Genomic DNA, 22,049 nt, shown 5'->3' on the forward strand with positions numbered 1-22,049 from the left:
GCCACGAATTCACTCCTAATAACTTCCTTCTAATGCCCATTTCATGCTCCATAATTACTGGGTTAGCATCATTCTTAACATCAAGTTATGAAAGTAGAAATTTGATATCCTGAATAAGCACCCCTTCTATTAATCTAATTAGGGAGCAAAACCCTAGTAAGCATTCCAAAAATTTAACCTGAACCAGCTGTTTCTAAAAAGGACACACAAACCAGATTTTGTCAAGACCACGTTTATAATGTATCAATACATTGAAATATTTCAAATTGTCACTATACGAAGTTGGAATAACTTTGGAAAATTACAAATGCAATATTTACAACAGCAATCAAAATTCCAGATGAGGAGTGTAGCAGTGTACAGATTTTAACCCCAAAAAAAAATAATGGTGCCTAGAACTGCACCAGAATCACTGCCAGAATTAGTCTGGCAACATTACTAAAGTAAACAAAAAGAAAATACACATACACTACACAAATCTAATACTTAAAAGTGAAAAAAATGTTAGTGCTCAAGATGAGTTTTCTTATTCAAACACCATATTTACTTTTAAAAAGGAAATGAGAGACCAGGATTAATTTCTAGATGATTAACATATACATCATCTTATTATGTCCTCACTTACAACTCTTCTCACTGCACTATCAACATATTATACTGATAACTAAAACCCCTGAATTGCTGTACTCCAACCAACATGCACAATTTTCATTACCTGAGCCACATCAGCCTCGTTAACTGATGAACAGATATTAGAGTGCTTGGAGTCGTTAATAAGACACACAGGGCACCTGAAGGTGAAACTTGGAACATTGTTTGTAAGCCCAACCAATTGGACTCATGTCTTTTGAAAAGGTTACACTTTTGGAAAAAAATAATTCTCCACTGATTTTAGTTACAACTCTTAAATAAACAGACTTTTGTATTATACATGATTATTTGTACAACCTAAGGATCATCCCCTCCCCCCAAAAATGTTTTTATTAAAAGGTTTGTCCAGCTTTTTGTACCACAAAATTAATTCAACCCAAATTCAAGTACATACATACAGAAATTGAATAAATAGCTCTAAGAGACTGGCATTTTCAGTACTCAAGACATTTGTGCAAATCCACAGTATTTCAGCAGCAATTCTGATATACAGCAAAGGTAGAAATCACGTGCCCTAAACCATTTGTGAACACATCCCAGCAAGGTTTAGCTCATTTGATTATAAAGTCCAAACATAACAGCACTGCCTTGACTATACAACCACAGTATGAATTTTCTTATGAAAGACATTGTCTTTACATTTATTTATGGATTTAAGCAACTACAGGAAATAAAATATTCTTGTTGTGGACAGTGAGTTAATCTGTGATTAACACAGGAATCACCAAGTTACCAATTTGGTCACAGTGCACAACTAAATAAAGTAATCATTGTTTAGCCTGCCTGCCTTGATGATCATCAATGATGCTTTAGAGAAGTCCTCAAAGCATCCCTGAAGAGGTCAAACATACCCCTGACTCATGGGAGACCATGGCTTGTGATCAACCAAAATGGAGAAGACTCAGAAGGCACTGAAAACATGGAGAAACTTTATCGGGAACGTGCACAGGCAAAGTCGAAGTGTCAGGGGGAGTGCACAAACCTTTAAACAACCAATCTACCCAACCCCTCATGTATCACCTGCCCCACATGTGGGGGAGTCTGCAGATCGTGCACTGGACTTATCAGCCATTTCAGAACCCATCAAACTGGAGTGGAAACAAGTCATCCTCCATCCCAAAGGACTACCCAAGAAGAAGATTATCTTTTCCCTCACCTGGAGGCAGTTTCTTCAAAACAACATACACTTCATTAAACATTCTTCTAAAAATTCTAAACCACGCCAAAAAAAAGTAGCAGTACTTTAAGCATACTGCCAAAAAGCCTTTGTTTTGTAACTTTTTCTGACAAAACAGTTCTAATTGTATTGATCCCCAATCAAGGATGAAATTCAAATCATTGCATTGTATGTGATTTGAACAAATAAGGCTCGAAATGGCAAGTGGCATCTGAAATTCATCAATTTCTTGTTAACTTGGGTGTGCAAAATTGCTGCTGTACCAACTGAAACTGACAAAGCTGCTGCAGATTTTAAACTACCATCGCTATAAGGCATCCTATAATTTCAAATGGATAAGATCAAACTGCTGATACACAATTTGTTACATTTCCCCCAGGTCATATCCCCCAGGTCATAAAGTGTAAAGAATCTATGGAATGCACATGAAATTCATACTTTCCTCTAAATAGGAATTTTATGCTTTAATTTTGGTCTAACAAATGCTCCTTGGAGGCATCTGAGAGAACTCTTAGTATGAAATTTACACTTTGGCTTCAAATCATTCCCTCCTAGAACTAAAACAAACATTCTGGAAATGTAAATAAAGTCCTAATTACCGATATATAACCAAATGATGTCTTTTCTCATATTATCAACATTAGACCCAAAGTGTTGTACTTGCTTTGTAATAGTAATGTCATATCCATCCCATGTCCCAAAACTTTTATACAGTGACCAAGTCAGATTGCTTTTCTATTAACTACAGGGAGATATCTTCAAGTTAAATCACTTTCAAAAATTTACCCCAAGTTTGAGACCTAGTGTGAAACTTCTTTCTCCAGAGTAGAATCCACACAATGCTGTAGCATGCATAGATTAAAATGACGATTTTCACACCAGAAATGTGTGTTCTAATTGGCATTACGAATATACAATGCCCAACTGTAAAGATTTGCGTTGGCTCAATCTGAAGCATCCACAGAATCAGTTGTAGAAGTTATTGTGTTTGACATGGAGGAGTAGAATTTACATGCAAGAATATATATGAACAAAGCAAAACAATTTGAGGAACAAAAGTATTAATGCATTTAATGAATCCAAAAAAGAGAGACTTGTTTCATTATGTATTTTCTTGTAAACCATTGAACAAAACACTTAAAAAAAAGTTTCTAATAACCTTCTAACCTTTCTAATGTCCTTTAGGGAAGGAAATCTGCCGTCCTTACCTGGTCTGGTCTACATGTGAATGCAGACTCACGGCAATGTGGCTGACTCTCAAATGCCCTCTAAACTAGGGCAACCAGGGATGGGTAATAAATGCTGGCCTGGCCAGCGAGGCCCACATCCCATGGACGAATTTTTTAAAATGATGATTTGCTCTTAGGGTATACACTATGTTTTCTAAAAGTACATGCTACCTCCTTCATGAAATTCACTAGATTTTTCTCCCTTTCTATTAAATTTGGACCTTAGATTGCATTTACGTTTTTGCTTTCTTCAAAAATTGCTTACTACCTTCATTTAAAACATTATGTAGAAACCTGTAAATGAGGACTTCTGGACCCCAAAAAAACTTCCACTTGCAGCTGATCTATTTAAAACTCAAAAAACAAGTCTAATCTCTTTCTTTTTTCCCCCCAATTCTAAAATTAACTCAATAGCATAGCCGCTGGGCTTCTTTAGAATACTGGAAAAAGTTATTTTCAAGCCTATGTGTGTCAATGTTCAGTCAAGACACTTCATCCATCTTCTAATATCACTCCCACCACTATCACAATCAGTAACAGACTTGTAATCAACAGTAGCACACCTCAATGCTAGTTTAAAATTGTGACTCCAGGTGGAACACATTTGGGATGATAGTCTACTCACACAGTAGGGTATTTTTCACAGTTTTAATGGAATTAATATGAAACTTGCATACACCCAATGGACTTTACTAAAATCAGAGTGAAAACACAAGTGTATCTCTTCAAATCTAGCATCAGAGCATTGTTTGTTTAAATTTAAACATTTTGAAGGTAGAAATGGTCAAAGTCATGGGAGGAGGTATTATACTTCAGGTTTACTCCAGAGGATTTGGCTGCAAATTTACTTAAATTTCAGTGGACAACAATTCACAAGCTTCTCAATGTGAAACTTTACATAATTTCTGCAGATGATGCCACATTAAAATCTAAAAGTGCTTCTACAAAAGGGAGCAGAAAGCTATGGTTTAAAAACCACAACGAAAATACAGAAACTGAAACCTGATCCAATTTTGTAAAGAAATTGTATGCTTTCATCAACATTTCAGTGGAGATGGTTTTGAGATTTAGAAGTGCATCATATAAAGCGTTAACAGTGTGTCATTAGCTTCCTCAAAATTCATGGTAATCATTACACAGAATTCATGTTTAACAAAAGTTAATCACTTTATATTTCTGCAGCTGCCTGACACCTCCACTTAGGCTAATCTCAAACTTGCATGGATTTTTGCTTGCCTACAAAACTACTGGCTTAAAATTTCAAAGTAATGATTATCAAAATAGCAATGGAGGTTAGAAAAAAGTTATGGTATGTTTTTTCCTCCAGGTTTTGACACAGTCTTTTGTACTTCATTACTGCATGGCAAGTACTGCTTATTGCGTACTAACTACCTTATCTGTAAACTGCTTCCATTGAGAGAGAGAGAAATTAAAGACAAAAATCCATCCAAATTTTGAGTCCCCTAACAGTAGCATTGGAAGTGCCACTGAAAAATGGGAGTATCCAGTCCAAATACCTTGTTGTGTTTGGAACAAAACAGTGTATCGTGTTAAATAGGGCAATCAGAATTTCTGGTAGCAACCAATCCAAAAATGAAACTAAGTAAGTTTAAAACAAATCACTAAGCTGTACATTGCTACAGTCGTCCACTTGTTTAGTATGCACTCAACCTTCAATGTACCAGTTCAGAAATCCGCATCCTACAGATTTAGTTGACAATTTTTTCTGAAATAAGCCCACAGCACTTGTTCTTGCGTATTTCAGTATATATTTTTTTTTTTACAAACTGGTCCAGAGGAAAGCTATTCCTCAAAAGAGGCAGAAACAAAATTATTGGCTGGGGTACAACTGCATATCAGAGTGTTAAAACATTACTTATGATTACCAGTTATAACTAACAGGATTAATGCAAGGGTTAACACAGACCATTCTGTATCAAAAACATTTCTGCTATCTAATAATTTAGAGAAATACAATAAATGCAATCTTCAAGCTAGAAAGGATAAAAGGTCACATTTTAACCACACAAAGCAAATTACCCATGCGTAATACCAATTATTAGATTTAACACTCTGGATTCAATGGGCTGGTTTCCACACCACAACCCTTGCTCACCTCCCCCAGTTTTATATAGCAGCAACTCACATTGGTGGGGACAAAGCGTTTGCAAGTTGATGTATAACTCTTACATCAATCTATATAAAACTGTTTATAGAAAAACCTAAGTAATTTCCCAAAATGCTATAGCCTTTAATAATAATTAAATACATTTTTCTGCTGACACAGTCAGTGATGCACTATCCACATTGCTTGTCACAAAGCTGTGATAACAGATTCAAGAAGTTTCTGATCAGCTGTCCACGAGTTTGCTTTGGAATGTGCCATTTATAAATCAAGGAGCAGTGGAACAAGTTCAATAACATTTGTGTTATCTGCCACAGTTATTTTAACTCAGTGCCAATCAATTCCAGTTGACAACCCCAAAATTTTAAGTCAATAAAGTACCACATCACTTCTAAGGTTAGGTTGGCTAAATTTACACAGCTGATTCATATTGTGTGTCTTTGTTTTTTACTGCATTGTTGCCACTTTCATTTCTTTCAGTCCTCACACTGGGGTGTTCAGGGGATTCCCTGATGACCTCAAGAGAATGAGTAGATGGAGTTTCCAACTTTAAATCGCTAGAGGACTTCTCGCCATTGCCGCAGCACTGCTTTAAGGCACATTGAGTCTTGCACGGCAGTTCACAAAGGGAAATACGTGATTCAGAGTTTACTGAAGCAAATTCTGGTTGGATGGTTGTGGCGTGGATTCCTTCATCGTGGAAAAAGTCTTTAATGCGTTTCGCTACATCCATGTAAGCAGTTGGGTCACGGCATTTAATGTGGGCTGTTGCAATAATTCTACTACCAGCTAACTGCCAGACATGAAGCTCATGTACAGCAAGAACACCTTCCAAGTTGCGCAGTTTCTCATTTATTAAGTGCATATCTATTTGTTTAGGGACTGTTTGTAATAGAATAAGAGCAGATTCCTTCAGAAGAGGATAGGTAGTGTACAGCAAGATACATACCATAATACAGCATAATGTGGGATCTAAGAACAACACCCAGCAGGGTCCAGCTTCTGGAATATTTTCACTATTTTCAGACATGTTTGACTGTGTGCCATTTAGATGTTCTCGATCAACACAATGATCGTGTAGACACATATTAATGCATGGGCCATTTTCAGGACATGGGTTCCAAACAAAGTAAAATATCAGTGCATTTACCACCACTATGACAGAGCCCAGGGCATCTCCTAACACATGGAGAAAGACACCACGCATGTTCAGTTGCGATGCAGAGTCATCAACATCTCCAAATTCATCACGATGATCGTCAAGAACAGAAATTCCATTCAGCTGAAGGCCCTCCGTACTATTGTCCCTCAGTAGATCTATATTGAAATAGAAACATTATTAGACACAAAAGACATTTTAAAATTGCAGATCTACAGCATTTCTTTATCCTTCTCCCCACCTTTTATAACTTCAATTTTTATATTTTTTTAAAATACTATTCCTAGGACAACAGACATCTTGCTGTAAATTCCACTGCCAATAAGAGCTAGGCAATGACAGTTCAGTGTGTGACCTGCCTCAGGATTGTCCCTCACAGGATACATCTTACAATACAAGATCATAACCCATTCATACTCCATGTAGGCCATTTAGCTCCTTGAACCTGTTCCACCATTCAATGTTATCATTAGCTGATTTGCGACCTAAATTTACATGCTCAATTTATCCAGCATCAAATGCCATTTGTGGAAAAGAGTTCCAAACTTCTACCACCCTTTGCATGTAGAAATGTTTCATAATTTCACTCCCAAAAGATCTGGCTCTAATTTTATATATTGCGCTCTCTAGTCCTAGACAACCCAGACAGTGGAAAATATTTCTCTTTATCTACAATATCTATTCCCCTTAATATCTTAAAACCTTCTATCAAATCACATGAACATTCTAAATTCCAGGGAATACATTCCTAGTTTGTTTAATCTCTCCTCATGATTTAGCTCTAGGAACCAGGTATCATTCTGATAAATCTATGCTGCACTCCCTCCAAGACCAACATATGCTTCCCGAGGTGTGGTATTGACAGCTGCACACAATACTCCAGCTGTTAGCCAAATCTGACTCATCACTAAATCTAATATGGCATGCCTCCTTCTTCGCTTAAAGACATAATGGGCTGGACCTTACCTAAGAAAGGATATACTTGCCATAGAGAGAGTGCAGCAAAGGTTCACCAGACTGATTCCTGGGATGGCAGGATTGTCATATGAGGAGGGATTGGGTCAATTAGGCCTGTATTCACTGGAGTTAAGAAGAATAAGAGGGGATCTCATTGAAACGTATAAAATTCTGACAGGGCTAGACAGACTGGATGCAGGGATGAAGTTTCCTCTGGCTGGGGAGTCCAGAACATGGGGTCACAATCTCAGGGTATGGAGTAGGCCAGTTATGACTGAGATGAGGAGAAATTTCTTCACTTAGAAGGTCATGAACCTGTGAAATTCTCTATGAAATAAGGTTGTGGAGGAAGTCACTGAATATATTTAAGGAGGAAATAGATTTCTAGACTCTAAAGATGTTAAGGGGTATGGGGAGGGAGTGGGAGTATGGCGTTGAGACAGAGGATCAGCCATGACCTTACTGAATGGCGAAGCAGGCTCGAAGAACCTAATGACCTACTCCTGCTCCTATTTTCTATGTTTCTATTTTACATGCCCCCACCAAATGTGTTTTCAGCAAGGGGGGAGGGGGGGGGGGTGGCACATAAAATAGGGTGGATGACCACCCCATCGCCTTTCCACCCACCCCCACACTCAGCCCCATAATATTGGAGGTGAGTGTACACTGAAGCCTGCCCACCGTATTTAAATAACAAAGCAAGGGACAACTGAACTTGTCAACAAGCCAACTGACCCCAATAATGTGACCCTGATAATGCGCCGCCCACGCCATAATATGTCGGCAGTTGGGTGGAAGTAGGCACGCTATTTTAAAAAAAATAAATTTGGGCGGGAAGGAAGAGGCAAGGGGGCTACTATCTTCAGGGGGTTGCCCTTAGTGCTGCGGGGTTGCAGCTTCCCTAAGATAGTACCGCCACTCCATATTTTCCTAACCGGCAGCTTGCAAAAATTCCTTACCCCCTCCCAAAACTGTCCAAACCCTCTCCACCCAATTCCCCGGATTTACCTTGCTCCAGGATCTATGGGCATTCTGCTTGGGACTGCTTGCAGTTCTGGCAGCACCCACGAGTGTGCTCTTGGCGTTGCCAGGGTTGCTGGAGCTGCTGACCAATCTGATTGGCCAGCAGCTGAGGGCGGGATTTCCTCCCCAGTGAGGGGTGGAAGTCCCACTGTCAGCCTTTTTAGTGCACCCACAGTGCATTATGGTTATGGCTCGACACCTACTTTGCTTCCCAGAAGGGGAGCCATCCATCCCCCCCCGATATACTGTCCATTGCTGCAGAAAACCATTCTGAACACAAGAAATTCACTACCTTTCTGATATGTGCTCGTCTGATTATCCCAGTCTATATAAAAGTTAATCCCTCCACACCCCATTAAATCCACATTGCCTTTACCATATGCTTATCCAATCTCTGCATTTAAGTAATTGACCATTTTTTTGCAGCTTCTACTATGGGGCCTATACAACTCGCACTACGGTCTTAAATCCTTTCCTATTTCTCAATTCTACCCATAAAGGCTCCACTGCCTGCTTATGTCACATTATATCCTCTTGCATTTGAAATGATTTCATCCTTAATGACAAAGGCTACTCTTCGCTCGCTACCATGTTCCCCATCTTTCCTGTGGGCCTTATAACCTGGTATATTTAAAGACACCTTCTTGAATTACTTCAGTTTACATAGCACTGTCAGATAGGGAGTTACATAGGGCAATCTGCCCCTCAAACCCATTCCATCATTCAGTGAGGTCATAGCTAATCTGCACCTTAACTCTGTATCCTTTTTATACTTTTGGATAGCAACGTTCTATTGATTTTAGATTTAAAAGTATTACTTGAGCTAGCATTTATGACTTTCTGTGGGACAAGGTTCCATACCCCTCCCACATCTTACACAAAGAATCATTTTGCAACTTCTCTCCCAAATGGCTCGGCACTGATTTTACTGTTAGGTTCTCTGGGACCCAGACTCCCCCACTAGTGGAAAGCATTTCTCTCCATCTATCTTATCAATTCCTTCCAAAATCCAAAAAAAACACAACCCAAATCAAATCACCCGTTAGCCTTCTGCATTTCAAAGAATATGAGTATAGATTATGTAATCTAACCCTAGGAGCTCTGGTAACATTCTGGGAACGAGTGCAGCACAGATTCACAAGGCCAGCATATTCTTTCCAAGTTCCAAGGAATTTGACCCAAAGGTGATGAACGAACAGAAATATATATTCATGTCAGGATGGTGTGTCTTTGGAAGGGAGATGATGGTGAGCTTTTCTTGGATGCTATTGAGCTTCTTGAGCACTGGTACAGCTGCACCCATCAATGGCAAGTGCAGTGTATTCCAGCACACTCTGACTTGAAGATGCTTTGAAGAGTCAGGGTGAGTCTCATTGCAGAATACCCAGTGTCTTACCAGTTCTAGTAGCCACAGCATTTATGTGGCTTGCCCAGAGCGGTTTTGGACCAATGGTGACACTCAGGAGCTTAAAGTTGAGGGAATTCAGTGATGGTAATGCCATTGAATACCAGTTTGGAAGTAGTCAAGCGCTATACATTACAAAAAAGCATTCAAAAAACATATGCAAAACATTTACATCCTTTGAATCATAGAATGGCCATTTGTGCTGTAAACCAGTCTGTCCAGTTTCTGCAAGAGCAATTTAGTTACTCCCACTCCCTGGAGCCTTGCAATTTTTTTTTCCTTCAGATGCTGCTCCAATCTCCTTTTGAAAGCCACGATTCAATCTGCCACCACCACCCTTTCAGACAGTGCATTCTTGATCATGACCATTCATTGTGCAAAAAAACTTTACTCCTGTTGCTGTTAATCTTTTGTCAATCACTTTTAAGTTTGTTTCCTCTGGTTCTTGACCTTTTTGCCAATGGGAACAGTTTCTCTCTAGACCATTTATGGATTTGAACACCTCCATCAAATCTCTTCTTCTTTAAGAACCACCCCAGATTCTCCAGTCTATCCACATAGCTGAACTCCCACTTCCCCATAACTATTCTTGTAAATCTTTGCTGTACTCTCTCTAAAGTGTTCACATACTTCCTAAAGTGCAGTGCCCAGAATTGGACACAATGCACCAGTTGAGGCCAAACCAGTGTTTTAAAAAGGATCATCACTAAATTCCTTGCTATTGTAGCTCTATTCCTCTCTCTATAAAGCTCAGGAACCCACATGCTTTTTTTTAAAATCACTTTCACAACCCACCTTCACCTTCAACAATTTGTGGACATATAGCCCCAGATTTCTTTGGTTCCATACCCTATTTAGAATAATATAATTTAGTTTAAATTGCCTCTCCTTGTTCTTCCTACCAAAACGTATCACTTCACTGTGTTAAACTGCATCAGTCATGTGTCTGCTCATTTCAACAGACTGTTTAAATCCTTTCGAAGTCGATCACTATCCTCACAGCTCACAATGCTTTCAAGTTTTGTGCCATCTATAAATTTTGAAATTGTGCCTTGCACATCCAAGTCATTAATATAGATCAAGAAAAGCAGTGTGTGCAAATATACATATCCATTTGTTCACATTAGGCAAAGCAGTCCCATTTACATTCTCAATAGCTCTCAAGCATTTCTTTTAATACATTCATTAATGGGATATAGATGCCATTAGCAAGGCCAGAATTTGTTTTCCATCCCTGGTTTTATACAACTAGTCAATCATGTTGGGGTGGGACTGGAGTCATATAGGCCCAATCAGATCAGGATAGCAGGTTTTCTTCCCTTAAAGGACTCTAGTGAATCAATTGATTGTTTTTATAAACGACAATTTGACAGCTTTGTGGCCATGCACAGTTCGGAGGAGAGTGTAGGGCAGCTGCATTAGTTTTGGATAACTCGAACAAAGATGAATGTCTTTTTCTGTACTATAAACTTCCATGAATCTAGGTCTCTCTGTTACAGAGGGCTTAAAAACTATAACATATATATTATATAAAGTATATACACATGCACACACATTGAAATCATTTACACTACGAATGAATAATTGTATTTTATCTAACAAATCATATAAAAAGCAAAGCCTTTCACGCTCAATATTTAAAAGAAGCCAACAATTAAGTTTTGACAACTGAATAGCTAGTCACAAAACATACCATCTTTAAGATGGTGGGGGTATAAAAACAGAATAAAGTCCAACTGATGGCATCTGTGAATCTAATCCAATACCAATGTAAACTCACTGATGGTGAGTTATCACATCTGGAAGCCTCTTATAGAATCACAGAATGAGACAGCACAGAAGTAGACCGTTCAGCCCATCATAACTGGAGCAACACTTTGAAAAAGTTATTCAATTAGTTCCATTCCTCAGCCTTCATACTGAAATCACTATGGACCATCTGTATATAAATTTTTATGCAGAATTTTAGAAGCACTTGCAGTATTGCTGTGAAGTACACTTTTTGTTTTTGTACTGCTTCCACAAAATTTACTTTGTATGCTTACAGAACTCGCTCTCGAACTATGTTCTGCAAGCTTCACAGCTATCAATTGTTCACTCCTGGGTTTTATCAGATAATTTGTCAAATCAAAAATGATATTTATTATAATGGCATTCCTTAAAAAACTGGATCACAATACTGGCATACAAGTAGCCTCAAGTCATAAGTTTTTTTTTAAACAAAGCAAGGCACATGCTACAGCCCAGGGGAGAAAAAATGGATGGCATAAACAAAATGACTGTAATCTCATTAAGTCACTTAGCTACAAAACTAACCTGGCCTATACAAAATGCAAATGTTGTCATCAGCTTCTGATTATGATTTGGTGACAATCAATAAAAGCAAGGTCGTTCAGGGTATGTCATCAAAATAAGACAATAGACATATAGTTTCCAAAAAAACACTTCAGTCTTTCATTTGTTACGACAATGTCATTAAGGCCTGTATGGTATGAAAAAAAAAATCAGCTCAGAACTTCACTTTTAACTTTCTAGCATGCCAGAGAATCTTTTCCTACAAATATCCAGACCAGCTGATTTTATTTTGTTTTCTGATCAAATATTCAAATCAAATCATTCAGCCAATTTAAGTTAGGAGGGCAATCTCAAGTACGGTCACTATTTTTGTGTTTCTGTGTTAATTTCATATTTGAGTAAAATTGTATGCTTTATCATTAGTGTGTTAGGATATCTTTCTATCTGCGATCAATTTCCCAAAAATGATGGGCCATCTGTGTTAAAAGCAGTTAAAATACTGCTGCTGTACAGGTGAAAGTTGCAATCATTCATTTGATTGAATGAGCTACAGCAATACATTGAGTTATAGGATAAAGCTAATAATTTTTACTTGTCTAATATACTGTTAAGAACTGAAGAATTGCACCACATAAATTGGTTTTAAACATTTGTGAAAATATATGATACAGCTAAGGAAGCTGTCAAAATACAAGCTATTTGCTTATAGTTTTGTTGTTTCAAATGGTATTGCAAAGATCATGTACTGACGTCAATTACCTACAAGGAAGTTGAAAATTTCTTTTATCTTTAAGCTATGATTCATCCCAGAACCAGAGTAAGAAACAAAAACCCTTTTGTATATTGTACATACTTCTCAGTCAGGGTAAAGAATTGGTACAAAACAGAATGAGTTAACTATATTTCCCTCTCTTTAAAATTTTAACACCACCTCTGTACAGAGCATTTTTGGGAGTTCAGTTATCTTTTAGTGGCTTACAATGAAACCAACCACAATTTGTGTAGAGACAAGGGGTCATCAAATTTAAAATTTTCATAAGAGGGAGGAGGGAAGTTGAGAAACTTTTGTTAGTTATTGGAGGATGCAATGCTTTGCACAGGAATTGTCAAGTAGATATGAACATCTGTTAAGAGAAAGTTGGATAAATATTTGAAGCAGAGGACCATATAGGCTATGGGGAGAGTGCAGAGTTTTGGATTGCTCTAGACTCTCTGTGCTATTCATTTCTATGATTCGAAAAAAAACGCTACTTCCTTTAATTTTACTGTAATTCAATACGTATTTAATACTAAGACCACATGCATCATTCTACACTTAATATTAAACTATTAGCATTAATACAGCAAAATAAATTTTTCCCTCTTTAAGCAATCTTGCCTCCATTACCAAGTGGGGAGAGTGCTAATTTTGGATAGAAATATAAAAGAGGTTTGTTTTTAAAAAAAGTAAAAATTATTCAATTCTAGGCCAAAATTCAAATGAACATTTTGCAAACATGATTGGTCATTGAGAAACCAAATAGAACACACTGTGGAATGTGCCAACTGAGATAACGTGTGTCCTATTGTATTTGGATAGTATTAAAATTTAATCCAAAATGAACAAATCACCAGTATGGTTACAGCTTGGTAAAGCTATGTCTATCTTTTAGACATCTAGAATAAAATTTAATGTACTACAAATTCTATTCCTAATTTCTACTTCAGTCACTCTCCAACTGGAATCGGTAGAGGATTTCCATGGGGTCTGCAAAAAGGGGGAGGTGGGAGCAGAGCCCAGCTGCCACATATGCAGCAGAGAATGAGCTGGCTGTCTCACGAGGAGGCCAGCAAGTGGCACAAACGTAATTATGTTTTCTTAAAACATTCTTTACATGCAGCACTTCCAAGTATTTTTTGCATAATCATAGATGGAGGATCTGTGATTACTAATCTCTTTGAAAAGAAGACCTTCAACCAACAGGTTTGAGATTCACTGCTTTATTTCTATGCTATTTCCTTATGGAAATTTGGTTATTATACATTTTGTCTTTCTTCTAGAGATAAGCTCCTGATACAAAATAAAGAATAAGCTTGAAATGCCTAAATGCTTCATGGTACTCGTGATCGGAATAAACCAGCTCAGATGCTGGATTATGTAGAGGAAGAATGTAATAGTTCAGGTAAACCAAAAAATATTTGTTTGGCCAACAATTAATTATATAGTGCACTGCTTATAAAACCAATGTTTGTCAATGTGCCGCAGTTTGTGGTCTAGCATTTTCATTAATGGCTGGATAGTGAGATATAGGCCATAATACTTAGCAGCTCATGTTAGTGAAATAAACAATGAGAAAATTTGCAATTTATTTTGGACTGCCATTGATGTATCCTATGATTCCATTAGTTTGAAAAGACTGTTCATTCTCAATCACATATACACTCTCTACAATCCTAGGTAACTGACTCCACCTCCAAAGACTTTAAGTGAAGTTAATTTAGGCCTGATTTTAGTTAATTGAAAAAACTGCTGGCAAAAGCAGTTTTTGAATTTTTCTGTCCAAATAAACATCTCTCAAATTTTTCAGTTTTCTATGCAAATTTCTTAAATGTCACAACCAACAATTCTAGGAACCTATCAATTACTTCCATCCCCAAAATCAAACCAAAACCTCATACAAGTCAAGCATTGCATTTCCGAGTATAGGCAATTGCTCTAACAACTCAAGTATAATCTAATCAGGGCTTCCACAAGTTGCAGCATCTTTCACAATACAAATAGTACTATTTCATGCAAGAAAATATTGCCAGAGAAATGCACAAGAATGGAAATAAGAAGGTGGTTGCAAATCATCTCAGCACAGATAGAAACCACAAACATCTCAAAAGACACGCAAAATAATGAGATTGAGTGTGTAGCCATGTGCATGGCTGGGAAACATTAGGTTCAAGGAGGAAAGCTGTACAGGGAAACCAACAGAAATATGGGAGGATGGTTTCAGGAGGAGAATGAAATCACTGAAGATGAGGAGTTGTCCAGTGCTAAGGCTGAAACAAAAACAAATTAGAAGGGTCTGATAAAATGATAGAGCAGGGAGAAGCATGAAAATAGGAACCTGACTGAGTCGTTTGATAAAGTAACATCGAGTTGATGAAGAAAGTGCACATAGACTTTCAAAAGGCTTTGACAAAGTGCATCATGGACTACTTGTAAACAAAATTACAGCCCATGGGGTTAAAGGGAGATTAGCAGCATGAATAAAAAATAGTTAAGGGCATAGAAAGCATAAGACTAGGGGTGAATGGTTGTTTTTCAGACCACATGGATGTGTACAGTGGTGTTCCTCAGGGCTCACTGTGAAGACTGTTGCTCTTTTTTGGTGTATATTAATGACCTGGACATGGATGTACAGGGCATCTTTTCAATATTTTCAGATGACACAAAATGGAAATGTAGTAAACAGTGGAGGAGGATAGTACCTGACTTCAAACGGACATTGACAGACTGTCAAAATGGGCACAGCAGATATAATTTAAAACAGAAATGTGAAGTGATGCATTTTGGTAGGAAGAATGAGGAGAGGCAATACAAACTAAATGTTATAAATTTAAAAGGGGTTACAGAGAGACCTGGGGATGTACTACATATACATATTATTGAAAGTGGCAGGACAAGTTGAGAAGGCTGTTAAAAAATGCATATGGAATTCTTGGCTTTATCAACAGAGGCATGAAGTACAAAAACAAGGAAGTTACTTACCTTAAACGTTTATAAATCACTGGTTAGGCCCCAGCTGGAGTATTGTGTTCAATTCTAGACACCACCCTTTAGGAAGGATGTCAATGCCTTAGAGAGTACAGAGGAGATTTACCAGAATGGTACCAGAGTTGTGGGGCTACAGATATGTGGAAAGACTAGATACAGCAACTGGGTTTGGCCCCCTTATGGCAGGAAAGGTTAAAGAAGATTTAGGAGATGTTCAAAATCATGAAGGATTTTGATAGATAAATAAGGAGACACTGTTTCTGGGACAGAAAGGTCACTAACCACAGTACATGCATTTAAAAGGTAATTTGCAAAAGAACCCCATGCATGATGAGAATTTTTTTTATATAAACACAGCAAGTTATGATCTGGAATGCAGTGCCTGAAAGGATGGTGGAAGCAAGCAAGTTCAATAATAACTTTCAAAGGAGAATTGGATAAATACTTGAAAAAAGAAAATGTTTGCAGAACTATTGGAAAGGGGAAAGGGAATGAGACTAATTGGATAGTTCTTTCAAAGAACTGGCACAGACACAATGGACCAAATAGCCTCTTGTGCTGCATCATTCTACACATAATAAACAGGGAAATGGTCAGACATGGAGTAGAAGTTGCAAGAATAAGAAAATTGGCCAACATCTCAAGAGGCATGCATGCCAATAATGCTGCAGTTTGAAGGGGAACATGAAGCCATAAAACAGAAGTTGACAATCAACATATACCAGCAGCCTTATTATTCAAAACAGTGTACTCCACTAATTGTGGATATGATCCAAAATAAAAAGTGACCTGAAGAAACCTCACTCAAAACCAAATACATTATACAAATTTGTATTTGCATTGACCCTTGCAAAATCCTCAAGACACCACAAATCAATTAACCATTTTGAGATGTAATCATTGTTATGTAGAAACTATTTGCAATCAACTGCACATGGCAAGTCCCACAAAAAGCAAATGAAAAAAGAATGACCAGCTAATATATTTGTTTCGATGACAATGGTTGACAGACAAATTTTGACTAACACTACTTGTTCTTTTTTGAATAGTGCCATGGAATGCTTTACATGGACCTGAATAAAAAGATGGCATCTCCAATAGTGCAGCAGAGCTTGGAACTATAATTTTATGACTCAAAGCTATGAGCACTAATAACTGAGCCAAGTCAAACAAGTTGGTGACAGCTAACATCACCAATTTGTCTGGACAGGCTTCCATCATGATGCTTAATATGCTTCTAAACTCCTCAGATTATGGAATATTTTTCAAAAATATAGTTGACTTAAGTAGCTAAAACGTGGAGCAGAGTCAATACTTCACCAGAAATAGTACCACTTCCATGTGCACAGAGAAAAGGATGGGTATCATGACACACCATTGTGCCTTTTGCTTCTGATCTTTTTATCACGTCACTGTAAGAGACCCAGATATCAGCCATGAGTATGCATGGTCTTCATGTACAAAGCTAGTCCACACCAACAAATTAAGAAGGAGTTCAATAGAGAAGATGTTTCCATCTTGGGAGTCCAAAACTAGACACCATAAATACGAAATGTTCACTAGTAAATCTAATAAAGGAATTCAGAAGACTCTTCTTTACACAGATTGACAGAATGTGGAATTCACAACCACATGGAGTGGCGAGAGAAATAACATTTTAGGGGATGCCAGATGAATGCACAAAGAAAAATGGAAATAGAAGGATGTCACAGAAACACAATCTTTACAGTGCAGAAGGAAGCCATTCAACCCATCTGAAAGAGTATTCTACCTAGTCCTGCTCCCTTGCCTTATCCCCATAACATTGCACATTCTCTCTTTTCAGATAGCCATCCAATTCCCTTTTGAATGCCTCGATCGAACCTGCCTCCACTACCCTTTCACAAAATTTGTTCTAGACTACAACCACCCTCTGGGTGAAAAAAATTTTCCTCACATCACTTTTACTCCTTTTGCCAATTATTTTGAATCTATGCCCTTGAGTTCTTGATACTCACTTGAGTGGGAACAGTTTCTCACTATTTACCCTGTCCATACCCCTCAGGGTCCTCTCAACCTTCTTTTCTCCAAGTCCTAACCGCTCCAATCTATCCTCATAGCTACAGTTCTTCATCCTGGGAATTATTCTTGTGAATCTCCTCTGTACTCTCTCCGATGCCTTTACATCCATCCTCAAGTATGGTGCCCAGAACTGAATGCAGTACTCCAGATGAGGCCTGATATGTTATCATTATGAGATGAAGTAAGATGAGAAGAGATTAATGTGGAACATAAACACTGATATGGTGTGTTGTAAAATGCTATGCAAATATTACCTTTTTCCCACTATTTCCCAGCATCTTCTAAAGTAATCCTCATAAAAGCATGCAGCTTACAGGTAAAAATTATATTTTAAAATGTACATTTTAGTATTCAATCTGCACAATTGGATTTTACTTTTCAATCAAAGCCAATTTGTTGGGCATCATTTGAACTAGTTAAATCAGGTCAGCAAGGTCAGCTTGCACTATACCCAATATTCGTCAAGATCTTTTGATTTTTAAAATCATCAATACTCGGTTGTACTGTAGGTCTTGCATTGGAGCAATGCAAAGCAGTGCACAGTTGAAAGCCCTATAACATAACCGTCAAATTGGCATTGGAATTATTGAAATATGTGGCAATGAATTTGGACATCCCACTCAAAAAATGTAAAGCAGCTGTGTAGCGCATCTCACTACCACCATGGGCATCTAATACTGTGGTGCTTGGCGGAGGACAAACAGCCATAATATTGGACATTACTTTGCAAACCGGATACAGTAAAAATCTTTTTGATTAAAATTAACATAGGTCCTAATTCAGTACATTACAGTTTAAATAGTCCAAAGGTTTGCTGAATATTCGATTTTGGCGAACATTGCTAGTGTAGAACAGAACGTTAGTTGCGTGGCTTAAAGTCATCTCGGTCGTTACCTGAAGCAAATTATAAGGAAACAACGCCAGGTAATGCCATAGAAATAAGGTGGAGATCAAACACTTATTAGAATTAGAATTAATGTGCTTTTTTCACTGGGGTTTTTTGTGCGGACATCGTGTCGCGTTGGGTTGAGATGGGTTACAGTGGGTATAGTAAACAAATCAGCCCTGACATTTTGCTATGATCAAAAACACTGAATTGATACAAGTAAAATGAATCTTCCACATTCCCAGTGATGTGGCAAAGAACCAAAGAGAACAACAGGTTTCGTTCTTCCTGACTGCTCTATAACGAGTCAATATTGCAGCCCCGTTCCCAGCAAGCTGGCTCCGAGCTCTCGCCCCCAGGGTTGACCACAAATATTAAAGAAGTGTATTTACCGTTAAGAAGTCGGGGGTCACCACTTCTACACGTACCGAACACGTCCTGCTTGTCGGGGTTGACGCCGTTGATGGTGCTGCCGCTGACCAGGATGTTGATCTCCTCCTGGTCGCGGACGCTTGTCCCGTTACTGGACAGCTTGTCGGCCTCGGCCCTCTTCTTCCTGCGGAGCCAGTGACCGCTGTCCGAGCTGGAGACGTGCGAGTGAGAGTGCGAGTGGCCGTGGGCCGCTCCGCCGCCGCCGCTGCCATGGAACATGCAGAGCCCCAGGAGGTTGACCAGGAGCCCGGCGGCTCCCACCCCGATCACCACCACCGCGTTCTGGATCTCCCGGGGCTCGCTGAAGCGCTCGATGGCCTCCAGCACGATGGTGAAGCAGAGCGCCGTGAGGAAGACGGCGTTGACCAGCGCTCCCATCACCTCGGCACGGATCCAGCCGAACGTGTTCTTGGCCGTCGACTGGGTCTTGGCGGCGAAGCGCACGGCGATGAGGGCCACCACCAGGGCGATGACATCTGACAGCATGTGGAAAGAGTCGGAGAGCATGGCCAACGAGCTGGTCAGCCGGCTCACCACCACCTCCACCACGAAGAAGCCGAATGTCAGCCACAGCATGCACATCAGGCGCGCCCGGTTCGGTTCGCAGTCCATCTTCCCTCAGTCTGTCAGCAGAGCGAACGGCCGGCGGAAAAAAAAACGGCGCCGTTCCAAAGAACAAAGGGCCGTTTAACGTCTAAAATAACGGCTGGAATTTAAAACTAAATAAAAAGGTGCGGGGCGGAGGCGTGAGAGAGAGAGACTTAAGCTGAAAGTTCTAGAGAACAGGGAAACTGCCTTTTCATTGTTTCACCCAACCCGTAACTATGCAGACGGTTATAAAAAAAACTTTTGCACCCGGCGGGTTTTTTTTTTCTGCGCACGGTATTTTTTTTCCCTTTCAGCACGGACCCATTTGTCTCACCCCCTCCCGGGCTTTCACCAAACCCTGCCTCTATCCGAAGCCAATTGGTTAAAGCTAATTAGCGATCATTCTTATTCGTCGGTTATGGTGTCAATCATTTTCAGCCTGCCCACTCTGCGCACCGCTCTACTGGGTTTTAAAAGTGTGGCTTGTCTTCTCCTCCTATTGCCTAACCCAGCGATTGTGACGTTGTCAGCTGTCATTGTCCCGAAATCAATCCACGACCAATGTTTCGGCTCCATCCCAGTCCCACCTTAACTTGGCGTCTATTGGCTACTGCTTTCAACCTCTTTCTCTTTAATTGGCTGAAAGTTGTGTCAAGTACACGCGGTCACCATTGTCTTCGCAGTGCGCTATGCTGATTGGTCTTTCTTGTCAAGGAGTTGGTCCCTGTCAATGATTGACAGACCGTCCTGTTTGATCGTTTCACACTTGTCGAGAAAAATCTTTAGCTCCAAACCAGAATGCATCATTTAGTGTGACTCAGCATTAGGGGAAAGTAATATTTCAATAGTTTAAACATGTAAAGCAAAACACCTAGCAGAACAGCTCAGTTCGAATATGTGCACGTTGTACTATTTGTTCTTTCGAAGTTTTATTTTTACTCATGCCAACTAAACTGTGGTTAAAGATTACCTGTTAATTGCATGCATATACAATAAATTCACGGATCATGTGCAATACAAACAGATATTGGCCAAGTCAGTATTAATACAATCTAACTCTGTTTAGTTGTTAAACAGACTCACGGGAGGCTTTTTTAATTTTTCAAAAAACTTCCCACCAACATTCAAATTTAATTCCTTCCACTTCGATTACAAAATAATGAGTTGAACGTGACATTCTCAGGAATATTTTGTTGATCTGTGCAAACCCAGCTTCGATATTTAATCATTAAGGGAAGTCACAGTATTGCATCATAGTTGAAGATTTGAGGAAGTCAGATTGACAGTTTTTCCACAATTAAAGGAATCAAACCAAATAAGAGAGGAATATAAACCGGAGAGAGGGGTTGGTAAGCACAGTCACGGGTGCGGCTGGTGGGGTTAAGCAGTGTTGAGGTGAGCAGTGTCGGGTGTGCGGGGGAAGTAAGTGGACATTGTCGAGGGTGTGATTGTCACTAGGGAGGGCTGAGCAGTGTCCGGATAGTGCTTTGACATTACAGCTGATTTACAGAGAGCTGGGCTCCTGAGCAGGCTTTCCGCCTGGTAGGAACAGCTCTAAGTAAATGAGTGTGAAAAACAGCGTTAATACTGGGCAAACAGCCCAAGTTTGTCAGCCTGTTCCTGCCCCACGGAACTCATTTCTTGCTATCTTGACTCCATTCTCTCTCCCCTTGTCCAATCCCTTCCCACCTACATCCGTGATTGCTCTGACACCCTACTTCATATCAAAAATTTCCAGTTCCCTGGCCCCAACCGCCTCCTCTTCACCATGGACGTCCAATCCCTCTACACCTCCATCCCCCACCGGGATGGTCTGATGGCTCTCCGCTTCTTCCTCGAACAGAGGCCCGAACAATCCCCATCCACCACTACTCTCCTCCGTCTGGCTGAACTTGTTCTCACACTGAACAATTTCTCCTTAAACTCCTCTCACTTCCTCCAAATAAAAGGTGTGGCTATTGGTATCCGCATGGGCCCCAGTTATGCCTGTCTCTTTATGGGGTATGTGGAACATTCCTTGTTCCAGTCCTACTCCGGCCCCCTCCCACAACTCTTTCTCCGGTACATCAATGATTACTTCGGTGCTGCTTCATGCTCCCGTCTGGACCTGGAAAAATTTATTAATTTTGCTTCCAATTTCCGCCCCTCCATCACTTTCACATGGTCCATCTCTGACACTTCCCTTCCTTTACCTCTCTGTCTCAATTTCTGGTGATAGACTGTCCACCAATATCCATTACAAGCCTACCGACTCCCACAGCTACCTCGACTACAGCTCCTCCCACCCGGATTCCTGTAAGGACTCCATCCCATTCT

At 39.4% G+C, this 22,049-nt stretch overlaps 1 protein-coding gene across 1 annotated transcript; it reads right to left on the reverse strand.

The window, feature by feature from the left end:
• Positions 1-216: 216 nt before the first annotated feature.
• slc30a1a (solute carrier family 30 member 1a) lies at positions 217-20,745 on the reverse strand. The gene is made up of 2 exons (XM_078557025.1): positions 19,106-20,745; positions 217-6,499 (listed from the first exon to the last, which is right to left on the reverse strand). Exons 1-2 carry the CDS (start codon positions 19,755-19,757, stop codon positions 5,595-5,597), a joined length of 1,557 nt encoding a protein of 518 aa, XP_078413151.1. The 5' UTR covers positions 19,758-20,745; the 3' UTR covers positions 217-5,594.
• Positions 20,746-22,049: the final 1,304 nt, after the last annotated feature.

This window comes from Cetorhinus maximus, chromosome 14 (genome assembly GCF_964194155.1).
Source record: "Cetorhinus maximus chromosome 14, sCetMax3.hap1.1, whole genome shotgun sequence".
Classification (NCBI taxonomy): Eukaryota; Metazoa; Chordata; class Chondrichthyes; order Lamniformes; family Cetorhinidae; genus Cetorhinus; species Cetorhinus maximus.

Bases quoted from the DNA above. Each gene is read 5' to 3' on its own strand.
- slc30a1a (XM_078557025.1), bottom strand. From the start codon at position 19,757: ATGGACTGCGAACCGAACCGGGCGCGCCTGATGTGCATGCTGTGGCTG. The intron at 6,500-19,105 runs GTAAATACACTT...ATTTCAATATAG, and splicing joins TGACCCCCGACTTCTTAACG to ATCTACTGAGGGACAATAGT.